General features: G+C 46.1%; 1 protein-coding gene across 1 annotated transcript in view; it reads right to left on the bottom strand.

The window, feature by feature from the left end:
• PEX5L (peroxisomal biogenesis factor 5 like) overlaps positions 1-24,558 on the bottom strand; it is a 115,727-nt gene that overhangs the window by 19,439 nt on the left and 71,730 nt on the right. Inside the window, exons 6-8 of the mRNA XM_033958834.1 lie at positions 18,885-18,980; positions 13,378-13,494; positions 6,530-6,673 (exon numbers count right to left, since the gene is read on the bottom strand). Of these exons, the coding sequence (XP_033814725.1) occupies positions 6,530-6,673; positions 13,378-13,494; positions 18,885-18,980 (357 nt within the window). The remainder of the gene's footprint in view (positions 1-6,529; positions 6,674-13,377; positions 13,495-18,884; positions 18,981-24,558) is intronic.

The following is a 24,558-nucleotide window of genomic DNA, read 5'->3' on the forward strand; positions in this document are numbered from 1 at the left end:
CAATAGCATGATGTATTTAAAGAAAAATAAATGCAAAGGCCTTTGTGCAAAGGGAGAATAGATTTGTATATGAGACAACGATATACCGTATTTTCACTCATATACCGCGCACCTGTGTAAAACGCGCACACGGGTATAGGGCGCAGGGAACAGAAATTTATGTAATAAAATTTTAATATAGCGCGCACACGCGTATACCGCGCATGCTAAAAACCTCCTCCCGCCTACTCTGAACCGGCATCCTCCCCCCCGCTCGCGTCACCCCCCTCCCCCTATGATCCGGCATTCCCCCAGCGAACCGGCATCCTCCCCCCCTGCTCGCGTCGCCCCCCCCCTCCCGCGATCCTACATCCCCCTAGCACTGCAAAGACAACTCTTACCCGATTGGGCACCGGCACCGGTACCAGCACCAATGCACAGCACGTGCCAGTGCCAGTGCCCGAAGATCCTCCCTCGTTGGGTTGGGCTGGGCTGGGCGGTGCAAGAGAGATCCTCCTTCTTCCTGTGCCGGGCTGGACTAAGCTTTGAGCATTTGCGCATGCTCAAAGCCTTCTGGTCTCCGAGAGCGAGACCAGAAGGCTTTGAGCATGCGCAAATGCTCAAAGCCTAGTCCAGCCCGGCACAGGAAGAAGGAGGATCTCTCTCTCACCGCCCAGCCCAGCCCAACCCAACGAGGGAGGATCTTCGGGCACTGGCACATGCTGTGCACTGGTGCTGGTACCTGTGCCCAATCGGGTAAGAGTTGTCTTTGCGGTGCTGGGGGGGATGTAGGATCGCGGGGGAGGGGTTGGGTGACGCGAGCGGGGGGGGGGGGGGAGGATGCCGGTTCGCATGGGAAATGCCGGATCAGAATGAAAAAAAAATTTGTACAACGCGCTCACATGTATAATGCGCATGGTTATGCACGGTTTGTAAAATCATGTATAACGCGCGCGTTCTATGCGTGAAAATATGGTAATTCTGTCTTATGGGGAAAGGTAAAGAAGGTACCAAGCCAGTCATTTGCCACAGGTTTAAATTATAATCCTTTGGGGACAGGAATTTATAGTACTGGCTGTTGCTATATGTAATTATCTTTGAGCTACTGCTGAAAAAGTAAGGATGCCGTATTGATGGTATGAGGGGATAATTCAGCGTCAGTACCTAGAGTATTTGGGGTGTTCTGACCCCCCAAAATGAATCTTTGCAATGTTTAAAAGATTGTGTAGATGCTAAAAGGGGGCCCTCGCTTGCGTAAAAAAAAAAAAATAAAAAAACAAATTAAGTAGCTGGAGAGAATGTCAGTACAATTTATGAGTTTTGAAATTCCAGGCAGTAATTTTGCATTTTTTATGACTCCAGAGGCACCAGCTATTCATTTGAAATCATTTGGTATGAATAGTTAACTATGGATCGGTGTCTTTCCAGTGCAATAATGATATGGGTGAAGGACTATAACATTTTTCAGAGGTCAATTAATTTAGTCACAGGTTCAATGTTCAAATTTATTTTATATACCCTCTACCAATAACATGTCTGAGGAATTTACAATCATATAAATATAAAAATAGGACAGCCACAAGGAGGAAAACAGTAGGAAGTCAATTATAATATTGTAAAAAAGTAACTAAAACAAAAATATTAACTAAATTTATGCGTCGAGACACAAAAGGAGGGGACGATAGGAGTCAGGGTGTCCAAATCCGGGTGCGATATGTAGAATCTGAGGTAGAGAATGACACGGGGACAAATTTGTCCCCGTCCCTGCAGGAACTCAATTTTCTCGCACCGTCCCCGCAAGTTTTGTTCCTGTTCCTGTCCCATTCCTGTAAGCTCTGCCTTAACTACACAAGCCTCGAACACTCATGATTTTAAAAGGTTTGAGGCTTGTGCAGATAAGGACAGAGCTCAGGCATTGGTGGAATGAGGCATTATGACATCACAAACTGAGCTCTAGAATGTGGCTACTTATGATTTTAAAGTGTTTGAGGCTTGTGCAGATGTGGACGGAGCTGAGGCATTGGTGGAATGAAGCATTATGACATCACAAGCTGAGCTCTAGAATGTTGCTACTTGTGATTTGAAAGTGTTTGAGGCTTGTGCAGATGAGGACGGAGCTTAGGCATTGGTGGAATGAGGCATTATGACATCACAAGCTGAGCTCTAGAATGTTGCTACTTGTGATTTGAAAGTGTTTGAGGCTTGTGCAGATGAGGACGGAGCTTAGGCATTGGTGGAATGAGGCATTATGACATCACAAGCTGAGCTCCAGAATGTTGCTACTTGTGATTTGAAAGTGTTTGAGGCTTGTGTAGATGAGGACGGAGCTTGCAGGAATGGGGCAGGGACCGGAAAAGAACTCGCCGGGATGGGAAAATGAGTTCCCGCAGGGGCAAGGAAACATTTGTCCTCGTGTCATTCTCTAATCTGAGGATAAGTGTTTGCATCTACCATGTGTTAGATGCAAAAACTACCATGCAGTAAATGCAATGCTTGTATGTTAAATTCAGGGGTGTGTCCAGCATCTATCATCTAGTGCACAGGGCAGATAGTCACTATACAGGCAGGGCAACTTCACTGCTTCTGTAACCAGGGGTGGACAAGCTCGGTCCTCGAGGGCTACAACCCAAGTGGGCTGTCAAGATTTTCAGAATGAATATGCTTAACATTGATTTTTGCTTGTACTGCTTCCACTGTCTACAAACCGATCTCGCTGGGTTGTGGACCTCGGACTGTGGTTGCCCACCTCTGGGATCCTCTTCCACGTCGCTTACTTGCTGCACGATAAATAAGAATTCTCCGAATATTCGGTATTTGCTTTCTAATTTTTATTCAAGCAAGGACTGTATCAAGCATCGACACTTGAACTTATTGAATTCAATCTTCTGTTTCCAGGACTCATAAGAATCTATCTTCCTTTTCTCTTCCTATGGTTGAGTGGGGGGGGGGCGGGAGGGGGCAGGGTTCAGCTGTGGTAGCTAACCCAATTGTGTCGGTTTTCACTGCTGCCACCCAGGTGACCGGGACTCTGTTATACACTTCCCCCTCCCCATTCGCGGTTCCTGCACTTGCGGTTTCATATAATCACGATTTTTTCTGGGGAGGGGGGGGGGAAAAAACCCAAAACAGTCTTAATGTAAAACAAATCCATCTTTTTTTCCTCCCTGCCGCCTTCCCGGCCTTACCTGGTGGTCTAGAGGGCTTTTGGGGCAGGAGCAATCTTCCTACGCTCCTGCCCCGTGCAGATCGCCATGAGGAAATGGCTGCTGGGAGTTCCCATAGTCTCTCAAGACTACGTCGGGAACTCCCTACAGCCATTTCCTGATGGCAATCTGCACGGGGCAGGAGCGTAGGAAGATCGCTCCTGCCCCGAAAGCCCTCTAGACCACCAGGTAAGGCCGGGAAGGCGGCAGGGAGGTGGGGGTGGGTCAGAGCCGGATAACTGCGGTTTTTCGGCATTCGCGGTCCGGCTCTGCCCGTATCCCCCGCGAATGACGAGGGAGAAGTGTACATCCCTTTTTCTCGTTTGTTTTGAGGGTGTCTTTGGGGTATTTTCTGGTTATAGCAAGGCCTTGGTTTGCTTTGGTCCATTGCCTTTTGTTTCGTTTTATCTGGGAGGGGGTGAAGGGGGGGGGGGAAATGGATGACGAGTTTTGTATTATGTTGATTGTTGTTCTTTTGCTGTTTTCTATGATGTCATCAATTAAAAATTGTTTCAATTGATAAATCCTCTGATATCTTATGTCCCGTCTTTTATATTTCTTTAGCAAGTATGGTTTTTGCAATTCGGCTGTTTAATCTCCCCATCTCTTCCCTTTACTAAGCCTCATTACTTGACAAAATTGCCATCATTTTAAAGGCAAAGAGCAATTTTTTTTCTCATTACTGCACCAATTCACGTTTATCTTTCCAACCATTTCTCTGTTTGCCTTACCTTAGCATTTTTCTTTTCTTCATTTTGTCAAATATTTACATTTTGTTGTTCTACCATCGGATGCAAGGTGGGATGGTCTGTCAACTTGAACTGTGGTACATTTCTGTTTCTGAGGAAAGCATCCATTGCTTTTACTTTCCTATACTGATGCTGACATTTCTGACTTTTTAAATTGCTTTAGTTAATGTAAACCGCTTAGGTCCTTGACTGGTAAAAGCAGAATTTTTTCCCTTTAGAAGCCATCGACTCAGCTCGAGTTCTAACGAATTGATGAGTTACAGATCTAAAAAGTTTTGTGCTAGTCTGGTAAGGTCCACCAGTGTCATCCCCAGGGTTGTTTTAAACGTGTCATCTGATTGCAGGTCGCTCTCTTCGCCTGGTTCCTTCAATCTTTCCAAACATGATGTCCTTCTCCAATGATCTTTCTCTTCTGACAATGTGATCAAAATAAGACAGCTGTAACTTCATTATTTGGGCTTCTAGTGACATAGCTGGCTTGATCTCTTCCAGAATCGACTTCTTAGTTCTTTTGGCGGTCCACAGCATGCTTAAATTCCTTCTCCAACACCAAAGCTCAAATGAGTCAATCTTCTTTCTGTCTTGTTTCTGGGATATCAAATCAATCAATAATAATAATACTAACATCTGGATGAAGAACTTGTTTGGGTCAAGGCCAGTGTTAGAGATGCAGGGGGTCCAAGGCAGATGCTTGAGACTATGGCATCTTCAGTTTTGGGCAGGGTTGTGGCATGGGAACCCAGCCCAGCTGCCACAGTCGCACACCCTCTAACTCTGGTTCCTGTGGGTTCCAGACTTCTTTGGGAATTTGGTCCCATGAGAGCTCTTAGGAATTAAAGTATGCTTGGCATGTGGCAGGACCAGAATGTGAAATCTTTAAGAAACCCTACCCTGTTTTCCCAAAAATAAGACCTATCCCGAAAATAAGCCCTAGCATGATTTTTAAAGATGCTCCTAATATAAGCCCTACCCCAAAAATAAATCCTAGTTAAGACTGACCCCCGAAGCCCTCCCCTAAATGTCCTCGACACTCCCTGACTCCATCCTTGTCACAAGTGCTGCCTGATTTGCTGAAAAAATCGGATTCAATTCAGCAACTTCCACCCCTGCTGCTTTAGGAGGCCTTGGAGCGGAGGTATGTCATTTTCACAGTGGGAGGGTTTGTGGGGTTCTGCTGCACAGGAGGATGGGAGGGAAGGATAGAAAGATGCTGCATAAAGGGATGGATGTGAGGGGAGGAAAGATGCTGCACATGGGGGGGGGGGAGGAGAAAGGAAAGACGAAGAATTGGGGTGGAGAAGAGGAAGGAAGAGATGATTGTTGTACATGAAAAAAAGAAGACATCCCCCAAAAGTAAGCCCTAGTGTGTTTTCATGGACCCAAAATTAATATGACACTGTCTTATTTTCGGGAAAACATGGTAGTTCTTGTGGGAAGTGAGGCTGGTGTGCTGATTAGGTGCATTCAGATTGGGTTAAATTATTCTCTGTTAAGTCAACTCGAGCTGTGATTGTCTTCTCTGTGGACAAATATGGCACAACGTTTCTGTAGACGCAAGGTTGGCACCCGCCAAAACTTTCTCTTTATAACAACATCACCAAAAACACCAAAAACTAAACTAACTAAACTAAACTAAACCTTGGGTTTATATACCGCACCATCTCCACGAATGCGGAGCTCGGCACGGTTTACAGGAAGAAAGATGAGAAAGGAACTACAGTGGAGAGATTAAAGAGTTAGGTGTAAAGGGGGAAGGTGAGAGGCCTAAGAGGGGGGGAAGTGTTACAGTTTGGAGAATAGCCAGGTTTTTAGGTGTTTGCGGAAGAGTTGGAGGGAGCTTGAGGTTCGGAGAGGGGAGGTGAGGTTATTCCAGATCTCAGTGATTCTAAAGGGGAGGGATGACCCAAGTTTGCCTGCATGGGAAATACCTTTTATGGAAGGGAAGGATAGTTTAAAAATTTGGGAGGATCTGGAGGAAGTAGGGGTTGGGGAGTTCCAGGATAGAGGGATAACGGCAGGAAGGATGCCATGTAGGATCTTGTAGGCCAGACACGCACATTTGAAGTGGATCCTGGGGATTACTGGGAGCCAATGGAGCTTAGACGGGAGTGGCGAGACGTGATCAAATTTGCTTTTCGCGAAAACAAGCTTAGCTGCGGCGTTCTGAATCCGCTGAAGTCTGTGGAGGCTTTTCTTGGTTAGGCTGAGGTAGATAGAATTGCAGTAATCCAATCTGGAGAGGATGATGGATTGTACTAGGACTGCAAAGTGCTTTTGGTGAAAATAGGGTCTGACTTTCCTTAGCATGTGAAGGCTGAAGAAGCATTTCTTCACCAGGGATTGGAGATGTTCGTTGAAGGATAGAGAAGAGTCTAAGGTGACACCCAGAACTTTGCTTGAGAACTCGAGCTGTAATGGGGGGCCGGTGGACAATGGGATGGAGGAAGGTAGATGGTCTAATTTTTGGCCGAGCCAAAAACAAACCCACAACAATTTTTTAGGACCAATAAACTGCCCAGTTCTGTTCAACCTATCTGTTTTTTTTTTTTAAAAATAACTGCTAAGTAAAGTGAAATGCAAGGATGTAAAAAAATATACCTCTGCGTCAGCAGGATCATGCAGAACGGCTGCTTCTAGATACAATATTGCCATGGGCAGATCTCCCTCCTTCAGTTTTTTCATGCCTTCCTCGTAGGCTCCAGGCCACTCTTTGAAAGGATTCTCCTTATGAAAGCAATAGCCCTGAAACATAAATTGCAATTACTGGGAGTACAGAAAGTTACAAAGTAACACTGTAACACATTGATTGGACCACGATGGTCCTCGTTATTTTTACCATAGTCTTCTAACATGCCACTGTCTATACTGTTTTGGCTCTGGTCATCACTCTTCCTTGATTTTATGTTGTAAAAAAAAGATCTCCTAGCACTCAGATCTTGATTTAAAGCTTATCGGATGGTCTCGGTGGCCCTTGAAGGGTATAACGCTTTTCTACATTTCTAATGTGCACCAGGCGAGTCTCCTTCATTTGAAAGGAAGTTCTGGAAGGAGAATGCATTGGATGAAGTTAAGAGTAATCTAAGGAAATACTTTTTTTTACAGAAACGGTGGCAGATGTGTGGAACAGTCTCCCGGAAGAGGTGGTGGAGGCAAAGACTGTCTGAATTCAAGAAAGCATGGTATAGGCACATGGGATCTCTTAGGGAGAAGTGGAGATAGTGTATACTGCAGATGGGCAGACTGGATGGGCCATTTGGCCTTTATCTGCTGTCATGTTTCTATAACCATAAAGCTCTATGACATCACAATGCAGGTGTAAAGAGCCTTAGCCAATAGGGAGAGGAGGAGATAGTGGATGCTGCGGATGGGCAGACTGGATGGGCCATTTGGCCTTTATCTGCCATCATGTTACAATGTTTCTATAGTATTTCCAATAAATTACAGCTCTTATAGTGGCTAATCACTTTACTTCTATAATCCTATGTCTTTATAGTAAAGTGCTCAGACCATATAACCTTTAATTAGATGATCAGACCTAACTGTGGTTATTATAGGGACCATCATTGCCTTTACTGTCCCTAACCCAACCCATAAATTACTAAATAATGATGAAACAACTCATCTGAAATCTCCGATGAGTTGGGAATTCGATAACCACAGCTTCAAAACGTGCCAGTGCCAGTGCTTAAAAGTGTTCAACAGTGCAATTGTGTAAATTTAGATCACCATATTAAAATCCATGGCCCCCCCGACTCGAGTTTCGGCTCTTCATCAGGAGGGGTCACTTGTATCGGCAACAAATGCCCAGAAAGGAACATCGATGAAGGGGCTCCTAGCTGAGGGTTGGGTTAGAGACATTAAAGGCAATGATGGTCCCTATAATAACCACAGTTAGGTCTTATCATCTAATTAAAGGTTATATGGTCTGAGCACTTTACTATAAAGACATAGGATTATAGAAGTAAAGTGATTAGCCACTATAAGAGCTGTGATTTATTGGAAATACTGTTGATATTTTCATCACAGAGTCTAACTCTAATATCTCCCTATGCTTATGAAACAATGTTTCTATAACCATAAAGCTCTATGACATCACAATGCAGGTGTAAAGAGCCTTAGCCAGTAGGGAGAGGAGATGCAAATGTTAAGAGCCTTAGCCAATAGGGAGAGGAGGAGATAGTGGATGCTATGGATAGGCCATTTGGCCTTTATCTGCCATCATGTTACTGTTTCCATAACCATAAAGCTCTATGACATCACAATGCAGGTGTAAAGAGCCTTAGCCAGTAGGGAGAGGAGATGCAAATGTTAAGAGCCTTAGCCAATAGGGAGAGGAAGAAATAGTAGATGCTGCAGATGGGCAGACTGGATGGGCCATTTGGCCTTTATCTGCCATCATGTTTCTATGTTGTGAGTGATTTTTTTTTTTGGGGGGGGTGAGGAGGAGGTGTAGGAGGGGACAAAATTAGCAATGTCCCCATTGGAAGGGCATGAAGGACTCAACTGAAGAGCAGAGGAGCAACCCAAGGAGACTGGTTTTCAAATCTCCGTGTAATCGTGGGCAAATCATGTACCATTCCACTGTGTCAAATACAAACGGAGAAAATAAGCCCCCTGTCGATGAGGAAATACCTACTGTGCCTGGACATAACCAGTCTCAAGGCAAAACTACAGAAAAGACTTACAGGAAATCCAAATATAGGATATTTATTGATTAGGATTTATTTATTGCCTTTTTTGAAGGGATTCACTCAAGGCTGTGTACAGCAGGAATCACACTTTCTACCAGTTTCCTTTGAAACGAGGAACGTGGCCAAACAATCCTGCCACCCAGTACCAATTAGGAATGCACAAAAGCCCTACCACCCTTTCGTAATGGTCAACTTCAACCTGAGATCTGCTTGATATACTGCTCCTGCTCCATGCAAATTAGAGCAGATGGTTGCACAGCTGGAAATCCCAATTCTGCTCCTGTACCTTTTGTTGACTGCGTGATTGTCGGCACACCGTTTAAGCTCCCAATGCTTGAATTTTAGATTGTAAGCTTCTCGGGATCAGAAACCTGTGAATTATCTTGATTGTTCAGACACCCCCTCCCCCCTACATGAGATACAGAAGCAAAGAATCCTATATCAGTTACACTACCACAAATGTCACAAATTGAAGACTAAGGAACCCATTAAGAAATGGGCTTGATGTATTTTAATATGGGATGTTCTTGCATGCCAAACCCTTTTTTAACGTGGCCCTACAATAAGGCTGTTTTCTTTTTGCAGGCCCATTGCAAATTTTTTCAATTACTACATGGGACCTGCAAAAATATTAACGAAGGAGCACTTATCATTTCTATTTAGGGGGCACACACAGCCAAATTATATATAGTCTGCATGGTACAGTGGTTAGAGCTACAGCCTTAATATCCTGAAGTTGTGGGTTCAAATCCCATGCTAATCTTTTGACCCTGGGCAAGTCAATTAATCCCCCCGTTGCCCCAGGTGCATTAAATATAGATTGTGAGCCCACCAGGACAGACAGGGAAAAATGCTTGAGTACCTGAATAAATTCATGTAAACCGTTCTGAGCTCCCCTGGAAGAACGGTATAGAAAATTGAATAAATAAATAATGTGAAAAGCTTCAGCCTCTGATAACCAGAGCTGGTATTGTGACATCATAAAGCCTCATTCCACCAATGCCTAAGAGCCAACCTCATCAGTGATGTCACAATGGCTTGACTGTCCTTTACTTGGCTCACTTCCTAGGTGTGGGTCCCGGAAGTAACGTCAGAGAGAACACTGAAGCTGATGCGGCCAGCAGGTTGGTGGCTGCTTGCGTCACAATTAAAAAAGGTACCAGGGAAGGTAAGGGGCGTGTGCGGCAGGGGGAAGAGTGGGAAGGGAAGCGGAGAGGAGGAGGGGTACCAACCAGTGTCCCAAGCAAAATGACGCCTGGTGCGGACCGCTACCGGAAGTAGGCACACACTAGCACTGACCACTGTTTAGTAAAAGGACCTCTCTATCTTTTAAATACTGTGTCGTTTTCTACCGAGTGTTACTTTTACATCACAGCACTTTTGATGTCATCAGAATGAGATGAGCAGCTGATGAGTGACTAATCGTGGACGTGCAGGCTGTCTCTGTTACAGGAGACCCACCATTGCATTTTGTGATATGAGTTCATTTTGGTATTCTGATTCCTGTAGCAGTTCTCTGTTCTAAACAAATTAATTCTGGAAAAGGTGGAATGCAAATATCTATCGATAAGAAATATTTGCAGTAAACATTGTAAATATTATACACTTGTAGGTTAAGCATAAAAAAACAAAAAGAAATCACAACCATAAATCCTGGGCCAGGAGAATGATCCACTAATCCCACATTTTCTCAATGCAGTGAACACTATGCAATAGATATTACGGTAAAAAGAACTTACCGTATATACTCGAATATAAGTCGATACGAGTATAAGACGAGGTACCCTTTCTCCCAAAAAAGGTTGACTTGAATATAAGACGAGTGTGTGTGTGTGTGTGTGTGTAACATAGTAACATAGTAGATGACAGCAGATAAAGACCCGAATGGTCCATCCAATCTGCCCAACCTGATTCAATTTAAATTTTTTAATTTTTTCTTCTTAGCTATTTTTGGGCAAGAATCCAAAGCTTTACCCTGTACTGTGCTTGGGTTCCTACTGCCGAAATCTCTATTAAGACTTACTCCAGCCCATCTACACCCTCCCAGCCATTGAAGCCCTCCCTAGCCCATCCTCCACCAAACGGCCATATACAGACACAAACCGTGCAAGTCTGCCCAGTACTGGCCTTAGTTCAATATTTAATATTATTTTCTGATCCTAAATCCTCTGTGTTCATCCCATGCTTTGAACTCAGTCACCGTTTTCCTCTCCACCACCTCTCTCGGGAGCGCATTCCAGGCATCCACTACCCTCTCCGTAAAGTATAATTTCCTAACATTGCCCCTGAATCTACCACCCCTCAACCTCAAATTATGTCCTCTGGTTTTACCATTTTCCTTTCTCTGGAAAATATTTTGTTCTACGTTAATACCCTTCAAGTATTTGAACGTCTGAATCATATCTCCCCTATCTCTCCTTTCCTCTAGGGTAGACATATTCAGGGCTTCCAGTCTCTCCTCATACGTCTTCTGGTGCAAGCCTCCTATCATTTTCGTCGCCCTCCTATCATTTTCATCGCCCTCCTCATGTGCCCTAATTGTGGATATTTTGAAAACCTGACTGACTGGGTGCCTCCAGGATCAAGTTTAGGAATCACTGCCTTGATTCTGAAGACTGGAGTCTGTCCAGGCATCTACCTTACTTAGAAGCTGAAATCTATGTCCCAATGGATAAAGAAGTGAGTACTGGCTTACTTAACAGCCCTACGAAATATCCATAAAAATGGTAGCTTGTCAGCAGAAGAAAAACTCTGGCAGACTGTCAGTAAAACCACAGTTTCAATAGCTGGCAGCAGTGTTCTTACCAAACTTTGAAACAAGTTTCTTACAAGTAATAGCATGAAAGTGACCGGCTTTAGATGAAAAGTTGAGATAATAATAATAATTAATTTTTTTTATATACCACCTAACTAGCAGTTCATAGTGGTTTACACAATTAGGAACTCAGCATACAATATAATAATAACATCATACATAATAAAATTCTAAGCAACTAATACAAGCATTAAAACTAATGAATAAAAAAACACAATATAAACTAAACTAAGTACAGATAAGAAGATTAAGGGCTGCTTTTACTAAGCCGCATTAGGGCTTTAACGCGAGGAATAGCACGCGCTACATTGCCCCGCATTGAGCTGGCGTTAGTTCTAGAAGCGTAGCACGCGGTAATTTCCTGCGTGCGCTAAAAACGCTAGTGCACCTTAGTAAAAGGAGCCCTAAAAGTACATTATAACTACATGATAATATGAAAATCAATAATGTATATTATATTGTTTAAATAAGTGGGTTTTAAGATCTTTTCGAAATTGATAGTAAGAAATGGAGAAACGAGAAGATTCAAACATGAATTCATTAATCCTGCTTGGAATGCTAAGGTCCTATCCAAAAATCTTTTGTAACGACGTGCATTTGCTGAAGGAAAATAAAACCAACCCGACCTACGGATATTTTTCTTAAAAACAAAAAAACTAAAATGAGAAATGAGGTAAGCCGGTGCTAAACCAAATAAAACTTTAAAACAAATGCATCCAAATTTAAATAACACTCTAGCCTCAAACGGAAGCCAGTGAAGCTTTTGATAATACAGTGGTACCTCGGTTTACGAGTGCACCGGTTTGCGAGTGTTTTGCAAGACGAGCAAAACATTCGCAAAATCGGCGCCTCGGAAACCGAGCGCGCTTCGATTTGCGAGCGCCCCCCCCTGCGAACTGGCACCCACCTCCCCGCGATCTGGCACCCCCCCGCCGCCATCGGGCACCCCCCGCCGCGACCTGAGGTCCCCCCAACCCACCCGAACCCTCTTCTTACTTTTCTGTAGCCTCCACAGCGGCACCAGCATCAGCATGTCCTGTGCTTGGTGCCGGTGCCTGAAGATCTGCTTCCTGTGCAAGGCCTGAGAGTTCACGTCGAACGTGAACGCTCACGTCAAACGTGAACTCTCAAGGCCCAGCACAGGAAGCAAATCTTCAGGCACCGGCATCACGCACAGGACATGCTGGTGCCGCTGCGGAGGCTACAGAAAAGTAAGAAGAGGGTTCGGGTGGGTTGGGGGGACATCAGGTCACGGCGGGGGGGGTGCCCAATGGCGGCAGGGGGGGTGCCGGTTCACGGGGGGGAGGGTGCCGGTTCACGGGGGGGCCTTCAGGGGGAGCAATGCCGGTTCTCGTGGGGGGGGGGAGCAGCGCTGCTGGCCTCGGGGGGGGGAAGGTGGGGGGTGGAAACATATCAAAGCAAGTTTCCCTTACTTCCTATGGGGAAGCTTGCTTTGATATACGAGCATTTTGGATTACGAGCATGCTCCTGGAACGGATTATGCTCGTAATCCAAGGTACCACTGTATACACTAATATGATCGTGTTTTTTCAGATTAAAGATCAAATGAATAGCTTTATTTTGAATGATTTTTAATCAACTAGTGGTTATTTTATATGATCCAAGATAAATAACATTACAATAATCCAATATTGAAAGGATTGAAGATTGGACCAGAAATTTAAATGATATAAAATCAAAATATTTCCTATTAGTATGCAGTTTCCAGAGGACAATAAAACATCTCTTAACCAGAGAATCTGTATGGGCCTTAAAAGATAAGGATCGATCTAAAATAACCCCCTAAAATACTCTCTGGAGGCTGAAGAAGGGACAGTATAGGCAACGTGCGTGTTTAATAGGTCTTTGATATTCCCTGTCACGGGGCTGATAAAGCTGTACGAGGGCACAATTTTCTTACTGTAAGTAGGTTTATCTACCATCTCGCCAGGTGCAGCACCCGTTTGATTTGGGGCGTCCGGATTTTCTGAAATCCAGTTCCTTCGAGCCATTTCTTCCCACTCCGCTTGCATCTTATCCCAGAACTCGGTATCCGACTAGAGAAAAGTGAGAAGGAAAAAGAGGAGAAAGCGTTTTAGAATTCATCAGCTTATGTTTCTCAAGTTCAGGCTTTACATTTTGGTTGTGTTGAGACAAGAATATGCCTAAAATGTAAAAAAGTGGATATTACATTGGGTTATGCTTTTTGGTTATATCCAGCAATTATCAGAGCATGCAGTTTTGTAGTGAACTCATCATGTTTGTAATCAGAAAATGAAGCACTATTTATTAGTAATATTTGGGAATGAGGTGGGGGGGGGGTGATGGGAAGGGGGAGGGAGTATTGGGAAGTACTTTACCGTGTTTGCATTGTGGTGATAATTGATTGTTGATTTCTTGGAATTTATATATCCACATTGTATTAACTGAGTTAAGATAATATTCTTTGTAAGATTTTTGTTACGTATATTTTATTCTTAAAACTCAATAAAAAATTATTGAACATAGAATACATTAGCGGAAAGCACAGCACGGTGACTCACAGGCTAAACATTTACTGACAGTCATTAAAAAAAAAAAAAAAAAAAAGGATGAACAAGGACACAATATGTCTGCAAAATTAAAATCATATGAGTAGAAACGAAAACCGTCACGGGCAACAAGGACTTTCTCCAATGGTTTCAGGCAGTTGAGGTCTATGCCCTAGATTCACTAAGGGCATGGATCTGATCCGTGTCCGTGCTTCACTTTCTGATTCCAAACATAATGAGTTCACTTCAATGCCTAAGCTCCGTCCTCATCTGCACAAGCCTCAAACCCTTTAAAATCCTAAGTAGCAACATTCTAGAGCTCAGATTGTGATGTCATAATGCCTCATTCCACCAATGCCTAAGCTCCGTCCTCATCTGCACAAGCCTCAAACACTTTAAAACCAAAAGTAGCCACATTCTAGAGCTCAGATTGTGATGTCATAATGCCTCATTCCACCAATGCCTAAGCTCCGTCCTCATCTGCACAAGCCTCAAACACTTTAAAACCAAAAGTAGCCACATTCTAGAGCTCAGATTGTGATGTCATAATGCCTCATTCCACCAATGCCTAAGCTCTGTCCTCATCTGCACAAGCCTCAAACACTTTAAAATCCTAAGTGCTTGAGGCTTATGTGGATAAGGCAGAGCTTATGGGAATGGGGGCAGGGACAGGGAGAGCGACAAAACTCACAGGGATGGGATGGAGAAATTGAGTTCCTGCGGGGATGGTGAACAATTTGTCCCCGTGTCATTCTCCAATCTAAAGGGAACCCCTTGGTGAGATAATGTTGAATTTGTTTCTTTTGTTTTATTCTGGGAGCCGCTTAAGACTGAAGGGCTTGTGCAGTATAAAAATAAAGATTTAAGTTATGTTAATGATTTATGTTATAATGTGCTATTGGTTCTGCCACTTTGTAAGAGTTGTCGAGGAGGGATTTGTGTTATTCCTCTCTCTTTTTTGGTATAAAGTGAGAAAAATAGAGGTACTTTTTCTGAGGTTTATAGATACTGTGTGCTAAACCGCTCTGAACTGTTTCTGGTATTGCGGTATATAAAAATAAAGTTCTTCTTCTTATTATACTTGATGTGATTTTGTATTCAGATTTGCACATATTAATAAATGCCTCAGAAAATTTGGAACCTTCTCCCAGGAACCAAAACAGAAGACTAAGAACAAGGGAAAAAATGCCATAGGGCAGAGCTCCTAACCCTGTGCTGTACTGGACATAATTGCCTCCGTATAAGTGGAATATACGAGCCTGGAGTCTGACTACAGCACGACATCATTAGCTTCAATGCCAATGCCAATGCCAATGCCAAAAAATGCAAAGTCATGCACCTAGGCAACCATAATCCATACAAGACTTATACCCTTAATGGTGAGATCCTAACAAGAACGGTAGCAGAACGAGACTTGGAGGTGATCGTCAGTGAGGACATGAAGGCTGCCAGTCAGGTAGAACAGGCCTCATCCAAGGCAAGGCAGATCCTGGGTTGCATACGCAGGGGTTTCGTCCGTCGTAAGCCGGAAGTCATTATGCCATTGTATAGATCCATGGTGAGGCCCCACCTGGAATACTGTGTGCAATTCTGGAGGCCACATTATCGCAAAGATGTGCTGAGACTGGAGTCGGTTCAGAGAATGGCCACCCGGATGGTCTCGGGACTCAAAGATCTCCCGTACGAAGAACAGTTAGACAAACTGCAGCTATACTCGCTCGAGGAGCGCAGAGAGAGGGGGGACATGATCGAGACGTTCAAGTATCTCACGGGCCGCATCGAAGCGGAAGAAGATATCTTCTTTTTCAAGGGACCCGCGGCAACAAGAGGGCATCCGTGGAAAATCAGAGGCGGGAAACTACGAGGTGACACCAGGAAATTCTTTTTCACTGAAAGGGTGGTTGATCGCTGGAATAGTCTTCCACTGCAGGTGATTGAGGCCAGCAGCGTGCCTGATTTTAAGGCCAAATGGGATCGACAAGTGGGTTCTATTCACTAGGCAAAGGTAGAGGAGGGTCATTAGGGTGGGCAGACTAGATGGGCCGTGGCCCTTATCTGCCGTCTATTTCTATGTTTCATTTTTACTACAAAGACAAGCCTGCTAGAAATGTATCCTGCCTCTGCACAGGTTAAACTGTAGGAACATTTGCTGCTTCTCTGTGGGATGATTCAGTACGACTGCCCGCACCTGGTGAGTTTTTGATAACAAAACACTTAATATGTACACATTAAGCACAGTCATTAATTCCTCAGAATATTTGCTCTCCATTTCATGCTTTAATAACCCGGTGATTATATGACAGCGAACTATTAAAGTTATTAATTCTGAAGTTTAGGAATATCACACATGGGACTAATTTTGTGGTGGCTTAAATTGCAAAGTTTGATTCTGCTGAATCACATGAGTTCTGGTCACCCATGGCTGAAGTAAAGCTTTATTACGCCGCTGACAGCACGATGTAAAGAATATGAAAGCCATGGGGTCGATATTCAGAAGGGTTTATTCAAGCTGGAGACTCTCCTGCCCAGTTAAACCGAGTAGGGTCCGATGAATATCTCAGCTAAGTGGCCATCTCCTAACTGGTTAGGTTAGGGGTGGGGTGGGCCGGGGACAGAGTTAGGGTGGAGCGGAAACTTAGCCAGCCAGTGGCTCTATTTAGTCTGCCAACTGGCTAAGTAGTCACATAAACATACCCGCCTCTTCTAGCAGTTTCTAGCGCAGAGAGCTGCGCTGAATGACCGGCGCTGCTCCCGACGCTCATAGGAACTCTATGAGCGTCGGGAGCAGCAAGGGCCATTAAGCGCCGCTCCCCCCGCTAGAAACTACCCACCCCAGCACCCCTCCCCCCCCCCCCGAGTGCTACCTTGGTGGGAGGTGCTGGCATCTCTCTTCCTCTCCGACCCCCGCTCTTTTCCACTCCTGCCCCCCCCCATACATGCGCGCCTTCACTTCCCCCCTCCTACCTCTAACTCTTCCCTGGTGCAAGGAACAACCCCAACCTGCTGCTCGCGCCAGCGTCGGCTCTCCCTCTGAAGTCATTTTCGGGTCCCATGCCTAGGATGCGATGTCAGAAGGAGAGCTGACACCGATGCGGGCAGCAAGTTGGTGATGCCTTATACTCTCGCTCAGCAAATTGTATACAGTGGTGCCTCGCATAACGAACGCCTCGCACAACGAACGCTGCACACAACGAACTTCATGTCTTGATTCACACAACGAACTTCGTTTCACACAACGAACTTCACACAACGAACTTCGTTTCACACAACGAACTTCGTTTCACACAACGAACTTCGTTTCACACAACGAAGTCGCCCGAGCTGCCGATGTATTGCATCCTTCCGCGCAGGCACTGCAGGCAGTCGTTAGTCACTGCGCTTAACTGCCCTCTCTCACTGTATACAGTCGTCCTTTTAAGATAAACTCAATATTTTTTATATATCATGGCTTCTAAAAAAAGCAGGAAGGTGATTTCTGTTGAAATGAAACGGGAAATAATTAGAAGGAGTGAATGTGGGGTAAAACAGGGTGACCTCGTCAAAGAGTTTGGCCTCAGCAAGACCACCATTTTCACCATTTTGACAAATTTATCTTTTTTTATGTCATCTTAGCATATTTTATGCTGCAGAACGAATTATTTTTTTTAACATGTATTGTTATGGGAAAACGCGTTTCACATAACGAACTTTTCGCATAACAAACTTGCTCCTGGAACGAATTAAGTTCGTTGTGTGAGGCACCACTGTATCTATAATTTTGCTTCGTAAATGTTTCTGCACTCTATTTCCTCTGACTATCTGCAAATTGTAACTCGCTGAATGTCCAGCTCTCTTGATTGTAAACCGCCTAGAAGTCGCAAGATTGTGGCGGTATAGAAGAATAAAGTTATTATTATTATTATTAAAGAGGTATGGGGGAGGGAAGGGGGGGGCGCATGCACCTGGCGGGGGTGGGGAAGGAGCAAGGGCAGAGAAGAGGAAGGGGAGAGGCACCACCGCCCCTGTCACCTCTCACTCTTGCTACGCCACTGCACATGTGGGGTGACGGGACAAAAGCGCGCGAGACTTCAGCGCGCCGACCTTGCAGCGCCGACAATTCGGCGCAAGACACCAGTGCGCTGCCTAAAAAGTGACTTTTAAATAGCTCCGACACGGGGTGTGAGTGGGGAGGCCCTCCAGTTTACTTCATACTCTTTGCGCTGCCGTTGGGGTGGGGGAGGTGCAACCCCCCCATTATAGAGAAAACTTAACTTTATCCCCAAAAAATCGGGAAAAGTTAAGTATAATTGAGGGTTACTACTCCCCCAAACCCCCACCATGGCAGCGCGAAGAGTATGAAGTAAATTGGGGTGGGGTGTCCTGCATCGGAGCTCTTTAATAATCACTTTTTAGGCGGCACGCTGGTGTCTTGTGCCACACTGTCAGCGCGGCAATGTCGGCGCGCTGAAATCTCGTGCGCGAATGACTATGAACCGCACATGTGTGCCAAAATGTGGCCACACCTTCGAGAATTAACTGGCTATTGAGCCAATCAACATGAGTCATTGGGCGCTAACAATTACTGAAGTTAGTTGTCACCCATTAAAATGTGCCTGTGCAACAAGGCAGAGCGCCTAACTCAAAGAGGAGCAGGGCGAGGAGCATATCGGGGGCTTTCTGAAAAGTCGTGTGTGTAAGTTACGGAATCCTGCTTCAGCCTGCCTAACTTGGGCGCAGGAATCGATTCCGAGTGCGATTCTACAAAGGGCTCAAACCCTTTATGGAATCCCGCTTTGCGTCGCTTTTTTTCTGGGGCTGAATTTTTTTTTTTTTTTTTTTTTTAGCACCATGTGTAGAATTTTCCTCTAAATGCATATTCACAAAACAAATCCTTATATCCCGTGCTATATCGTAAAAAAAAAAAAAAAAAAAGGTACCTCCACAGCTGCCTTTGCTCTTTCAAATTCCTCCTCTAAAGAATGGTTTCTGGACAGAAATGCACTTCCCAAGTGATGCTCTTTGGTTAGTCGTGCCTAAAGAGGTCAGAAAGACAAGAGTGTGATAGGCATACCATGACGTGCATTTCCTTTCTGCCATTTCTACATATTTCGGCAGAGCTCAAAGTGTCATTCTGCTGCCACGCATCAGTGATGCGCCCTGGAGCAAAATCCTGCTGGTGTCAGAGAACCGACAGCATGTATTAAGCTTCGCTTCAGTGGAGCGAGCAGCTCGAAACTCCTTCTGCTTTCTCTGTGCCACATGCCTTGCTGGGAACCTGGATTGCCAACACTTGCTCGGTTGTTGCAATGTGAAAAAAGTAGAAAGAAAGAAAGAAAGAAAGAAAGAAAGAAAAAAACATAGAAACATAGTAGAAACAAGAAAGAAACATAGAAACATAGTAGAAACAAGAAAGAAACATAGAAACATAGTAGTCCAGCAATTAAAACTATGGCCCCTGGCATAGTCGGAGAAACAAAAATACCAGCCTCCCCTATGGAATTCAGTAAGAGGAGACACATGTGGGTTGTCGGCCAGAGCTTTAAATCTATGTAACAGAAGAGATTTTGAGATGGTCTGCTTTCCTGCTCTGTCAGGCCCTCTAGTGGTGTAGCAAGGGTGAGGTGCCCCTCTCCTACCCTCTTCTCTGCCCTCCATCCCTACACGCTCCTTCGCTCCCCCCCACTGTCTTGCACGCGTCGCTTCCCTTCCCTGGTACCTCTGTAACGTTCCTGGCACGAGCGGCAGCTCCCAACCTGCTGTCGTGCCTGCATGGGCTCTCCCTCTGATGCCACTTCCTAGGGTGTGGATCCAGGAAGTGACATCGGTAGAAGAGCCAAAGCAGGTTGGAGGTTGCTGCTCACGCCAGGGATGTTACCGAGCTACAGGGGAAGGGAAGCCACACGCGCACACAAAAGTGGGGGGTCAGGGAAGGAGCACCCCTACGAAGATGGGGCCCAGGGTGGATCATCCCCCTCCCCCGCCACCCCTTTCCTATGCCACTGAGGTCATGATGCTCAAAGGTCTAGCGCTAAAGTCAACAGCGTAGACCCCCGAGCGCAAGTGTAGCTCTCCAATGCTGACGGGAAAAGTTATCGAAATGAGGTGTGCGCTATGAAACTTCAAGCGAGGCGGGGAGGAACATGCCTGGCGCAAGCGCAGCTCTTGTGAATATGCCCAGGCAAGATCGGATGTGCAAGCAGAGTTTCAAGTTGTTATTAAAATTTGATTTGATGGCTTATCTGGTTTTACTAAGCGAAATACAATTAATAAAAAGACATACAATTACAATTTAAGAACTGAACATAAAATCTATATATATAAAATCGGAGGTATGTATGTGTATATGTATGTGTGTGTGTATGTGCCGCGATCACGCAAAAACGGCTTGACCGATTTGAACGAAACTTGGTATGCAGATCCCTCACTACCTGGGGTGATATGTTCTGGGGGTCTCGCGGCCCACCTGCACACGTGGGCGGAGCTACAAACAGAAAATCAGATTTCACCCATTCATGTCAATGGAAAAAATGTAAAAATCTGCCATTCTCACAGTAATTCCAACTATAAAACACTTTATATGACACTATAACCACTAGGGACATCTTTTCTATTCTACCACGGACACCATACATATAGAGTTTGTATGTTCTAACTGTGTTTGTAACTGTTTCCTTCATGCACCCCAGTTCATAATGTTATTACATTACATGAGTACTCACATATGCTGAACTAGGAACACAGGTTCCATTCTTTTTTTTTTTTTTTTTTTCAGGTTGTGACATTGTTAGCTTTATTTACATTCTGAACCGGGAAAAAACTGCATGGAGTTTCTTTTCAACCTGAGTTTCCACATATTGAGTTGTTTAAATCAATACTGAAACTTTTGGATGCCACTTATTCCAAGAGATCTTCCTTTTCAGTTTAAGAGATTGCAAATTCCAGTGAGACTTGCATTCTCTATCACAATCAACAAATCACAGGGACAGACTATTCTCCTAGGACAAGCAGGATGAGTCAGCCACATATGGGTGTTGTCCCAACACCTCCCAATTTGCGGATAAGCTCTCCAATAGCTCAGAGAGATTTTTTTTTTTTTCTCTGAGCACGTGCAGTGCCCGGGCCCCACTGGGCATGCCCGAGCCCTACCCATTTCCCCCTGCTTCCCCCTAATCCCCAGTCTTTAGTTTCCGCCCGTTCCCATCGGTCGGATTTTTCTACAGCTCTCCATTACAACTTTTCTACTCATCAACTTGTAGATGCCTGAATCATCTAAAGAAACAACTGGGATGCAGGAGGAGGATGAACACACTGGATCCTCATGAATTGTGCACCCACTGATTGGATCCGGCGCTCGAGGTCTCCGTGTGGCTTGCATTGTGCGCACATGTCACCACGTGCACGCAAGCTAAGGAAGAGGGCACTGACAGACTTCATGAAGAGAAGTGAGGCCCGAGAATCTTCCTCCAGCAGCCATCCTCATTGGAGCGTAGCAGCGGGGGATCCACAGACGAATCCGGTGAGGAGCCTCCAGGACATCCTGGCTCAGTCAACCCCCCCCGACCGCAACTTGCCCGGTCGAGAAATCTCTCCCAGAGGTCCTGCATGCTGTCGCTAGCCGCCAGCCCCTGCAGGAAGCCGATAGGAGTCTCACCAGACCGAGAGATCTCTCCAGGAGTTCCTGCATGTTGCTGCTTACAGCCAGGCATGAAGAGAAGTGAGGCCCGAGAATCTTCCTCCAGCAGCCATCCTCATCAGAATGCAGCAGCGGGGGATCCACAAGCTACAGTGGCAAGGAGCCTCCAGGATGCCCTGGGTCAGCTAATCCCCCCGCCTGCACTTGGCCCGGTAGAGAAATATCTCCCGGAGTCCCTGCATGTTGCCGCTTAGAACCAGCCTCTGCAGGGCAGCCGATAGGAGTCTCGCCAGACTGAGAGATCTCTCCAGGAATCCCTGCATGTTGCCACCTACAGCCATCCTCTGCAGGGCAGCTGATAGGAGTCTTGCATGCTGCTGCGTAAATCCACAGCCTCTGCAAGCAACAGATCGGGGCTTTCACCCTCCAGACGGCATGCTGCCTCTTACAGCCAGCCTCTGCAGGGAGCCGATTGGGGTTCAAAGGTTGTTTTTGGGAAAACCTCTGATAATCTGTTGCAGCCCCGAGGGCTCTGCCCCACCCTCCTCCCAATCTGAATTTAAGGAGAAAGAATCTCCCATGCTTCTTTCCCTTGGAGGGGACCTGCAGACCTCTCCCCCCAGTAGGAGACATGCTGCCCCAGAGTTCAGCTTATAAAGGACATGCTGAAAAAAAAACCAAAAAAAAAAAACCAACTCGATGTTTCTTTCCCTCTTGGGGTCCTGCAGAGTCTACAATTCACACCTTTCCCACTCTTCCCCCCCTCCCCCTCTCATGTTGGGAACGAGGAGTCTGCCTTTCTCAGCAGGGTGCTGATATCTTCAGAGATGCGGCATGTCAGACCATGCCTCTCCAAAGGTGGGGGTTTGAAACTCCTCAGTCTAAAAAGCTGTTTGCTCTTCATAAAACCTAGGCAGAGTGCTTTTCCAGCTAGCATGAGGGACTCTGTACTATTCATGATTTCTATAGCACTGAAAGGCATATGCAGCGCTGTACAATTTAATATACAATAGGCAGTACAGCAGCAGAAGCCCACTCAAGAAGCATTATCACTCCTCTTTCTCTGCCTCCAGGCACAGTGGGAAACGCAGCCAGGAGCACTGGCACAGATGAAGGGGTGCATCCTGCCCCTTCTCTGCAGGCTCTCCCCCCCTCTCAAGAAGGACACAGAAGAGTGGTGGGGTACATGGAGCCACCCAACCAGTCAAGTGGAGCAGCACATGAACCTGCGAACCACCAGGGGTGGGACCAGCAGCCACAGTTAATCCTCCTGCTGACCCACTCCTCTCTCAGCGGGCTACATTCCCCAGTATGTCTCCCTTTAGAGGGAGCCACGCACAACAACATGGTGCGGTTCAGCGGCATGCCATGCACCCAAGCAACGGAGGAACAAGCTACACACCAGACTCCAGCCACGCCCCGAGTCACCACCCACAAAAATAAATAAATATTTACTAAAAAAAACAAAAACAAAAACCCACAAACGAGGACTCACCCCAAATCCCTCCAGAAACTCACAGCCTTTCTCAAGATCCACGTGGGTGGACAACAAGTACCCAAGACAGAGTACTACAAGGCCTGAACTACCAGTACCAGTACTTCACGCAGGCAGAGGCGATTCCAGTCCACAAGAACCTCCTGGACTGCAGAGACAAGATTTGGCTGACTCCCTCCTCAGGGCAACCAACTTCAAGGAGACTGGGATTGAAGTACCAGATCTTTCCAGCCCAGGGATTCGACAACCCGCAGCAGCCATACATGGACATTGCGGTAGCTTAAGAGAAACAGGGCAGCACGACCCCCCCCCTCCAACCCCCGTCAGGGAAGGACCTGAAAAACCCTGGTTTCCACGGGGAAAAAGACTTTCGAGGGCGCAATGCTGAGCGCACGAATTGCTGCGCTCCAGTTCCAGATGCGGCTTTATCAGGAGGCCAGTGAGAGGAAATAAATAAATAAAATAAAATAGAGACTCCAGCTCACAACTGAGCCAGTCCACACTGGCAGCAGTCTGTGCCCCAGCGCTTGCAACAGTAACATAACTGCTACGCAAACAAGCACTGCCCGAGGGGCAGGGGCATCCAAGGGCAGCCCTCTCCCCAAGACAAAAACAGAACCTTGATCACCCTCCGGCCCAGCATGATCAGATTGTCTGCGAAGGCTTGGCCCAGGATCACCATCGACCAGTGGGCCCTCAGCATCATCAAGCAGGGATTCCGAATTCGTCTCCACTCCCGCCCCCCCCCCCCGAGTGGGCGGGGCACCCTCCATCTGACGACCCAACTTTCCTGCAGCAAGGAGAGGACCTGCTTCGGCAGAATCAATAGAGGCGGTGACGAACAGAGGAGATCACCAAGGGGTTTCTACTCCAGGACCCCCGCGTCACCATGGACAAGGACAACGCTCGTTCCTGGATCTCTGTAAGCTCAACAGATGCATACACAAGGTCCAGACGCACTCTCTGGGTACAGTCTTGGCCCTGTTACAGCCCGAGTATTGGCTAGTATCCCATGCACCCAGCCAACAGGAGGCATCGTCGCTTCTAAAGCCAAGACAGACGCCTCCAGTACAAGGTCCTGCCCCTTGGACTCTCAACGGCTCCAAGAGCGTTCACAAAGTGCGTGGCAGTGGCACATCCTCGCCTTCAAGGGGTGCGCGTCCTATCTTATCTCGACAGCTGGCAGCCCCGTCATCCACCATAACCCTCCTCCAAGAACTGGGGTTCCTCATCAACTACATGAAATTCCACGTGATACCCACCCAGGGGATATCGTTCATCTGGGCAGTCATCAACACCACGCAGACCAAGGCCGTCCTACGGGACTACCAGATCGACGCCATGACATCCCTGGCCCAGTGCATCCCTGCCAGCAGCTCATCGTCAGCACGCTCCGGTCTTTGTTGTGCAGCACACCAGACTACTCATGTGATCCCTGAAAGGGCACCTCAGACGTCACTGGGACCAGTGTACCCAACCTCTG

This window comes from Geotrypetes seraphini, chromosome 9 (genome assembly GCF_902459505.1).
Source record: "Geotrypetes seraphini chromosome 9, aGeoSer1.1, whole genome shotgun sequence".
Taxonomy (NCBI): Eukaryota; Metazoa; Chordata; class Amphibia; order Gymnophiona; family Dermophiidae; genus Geotrypetes; species Geotrypetes seraphini.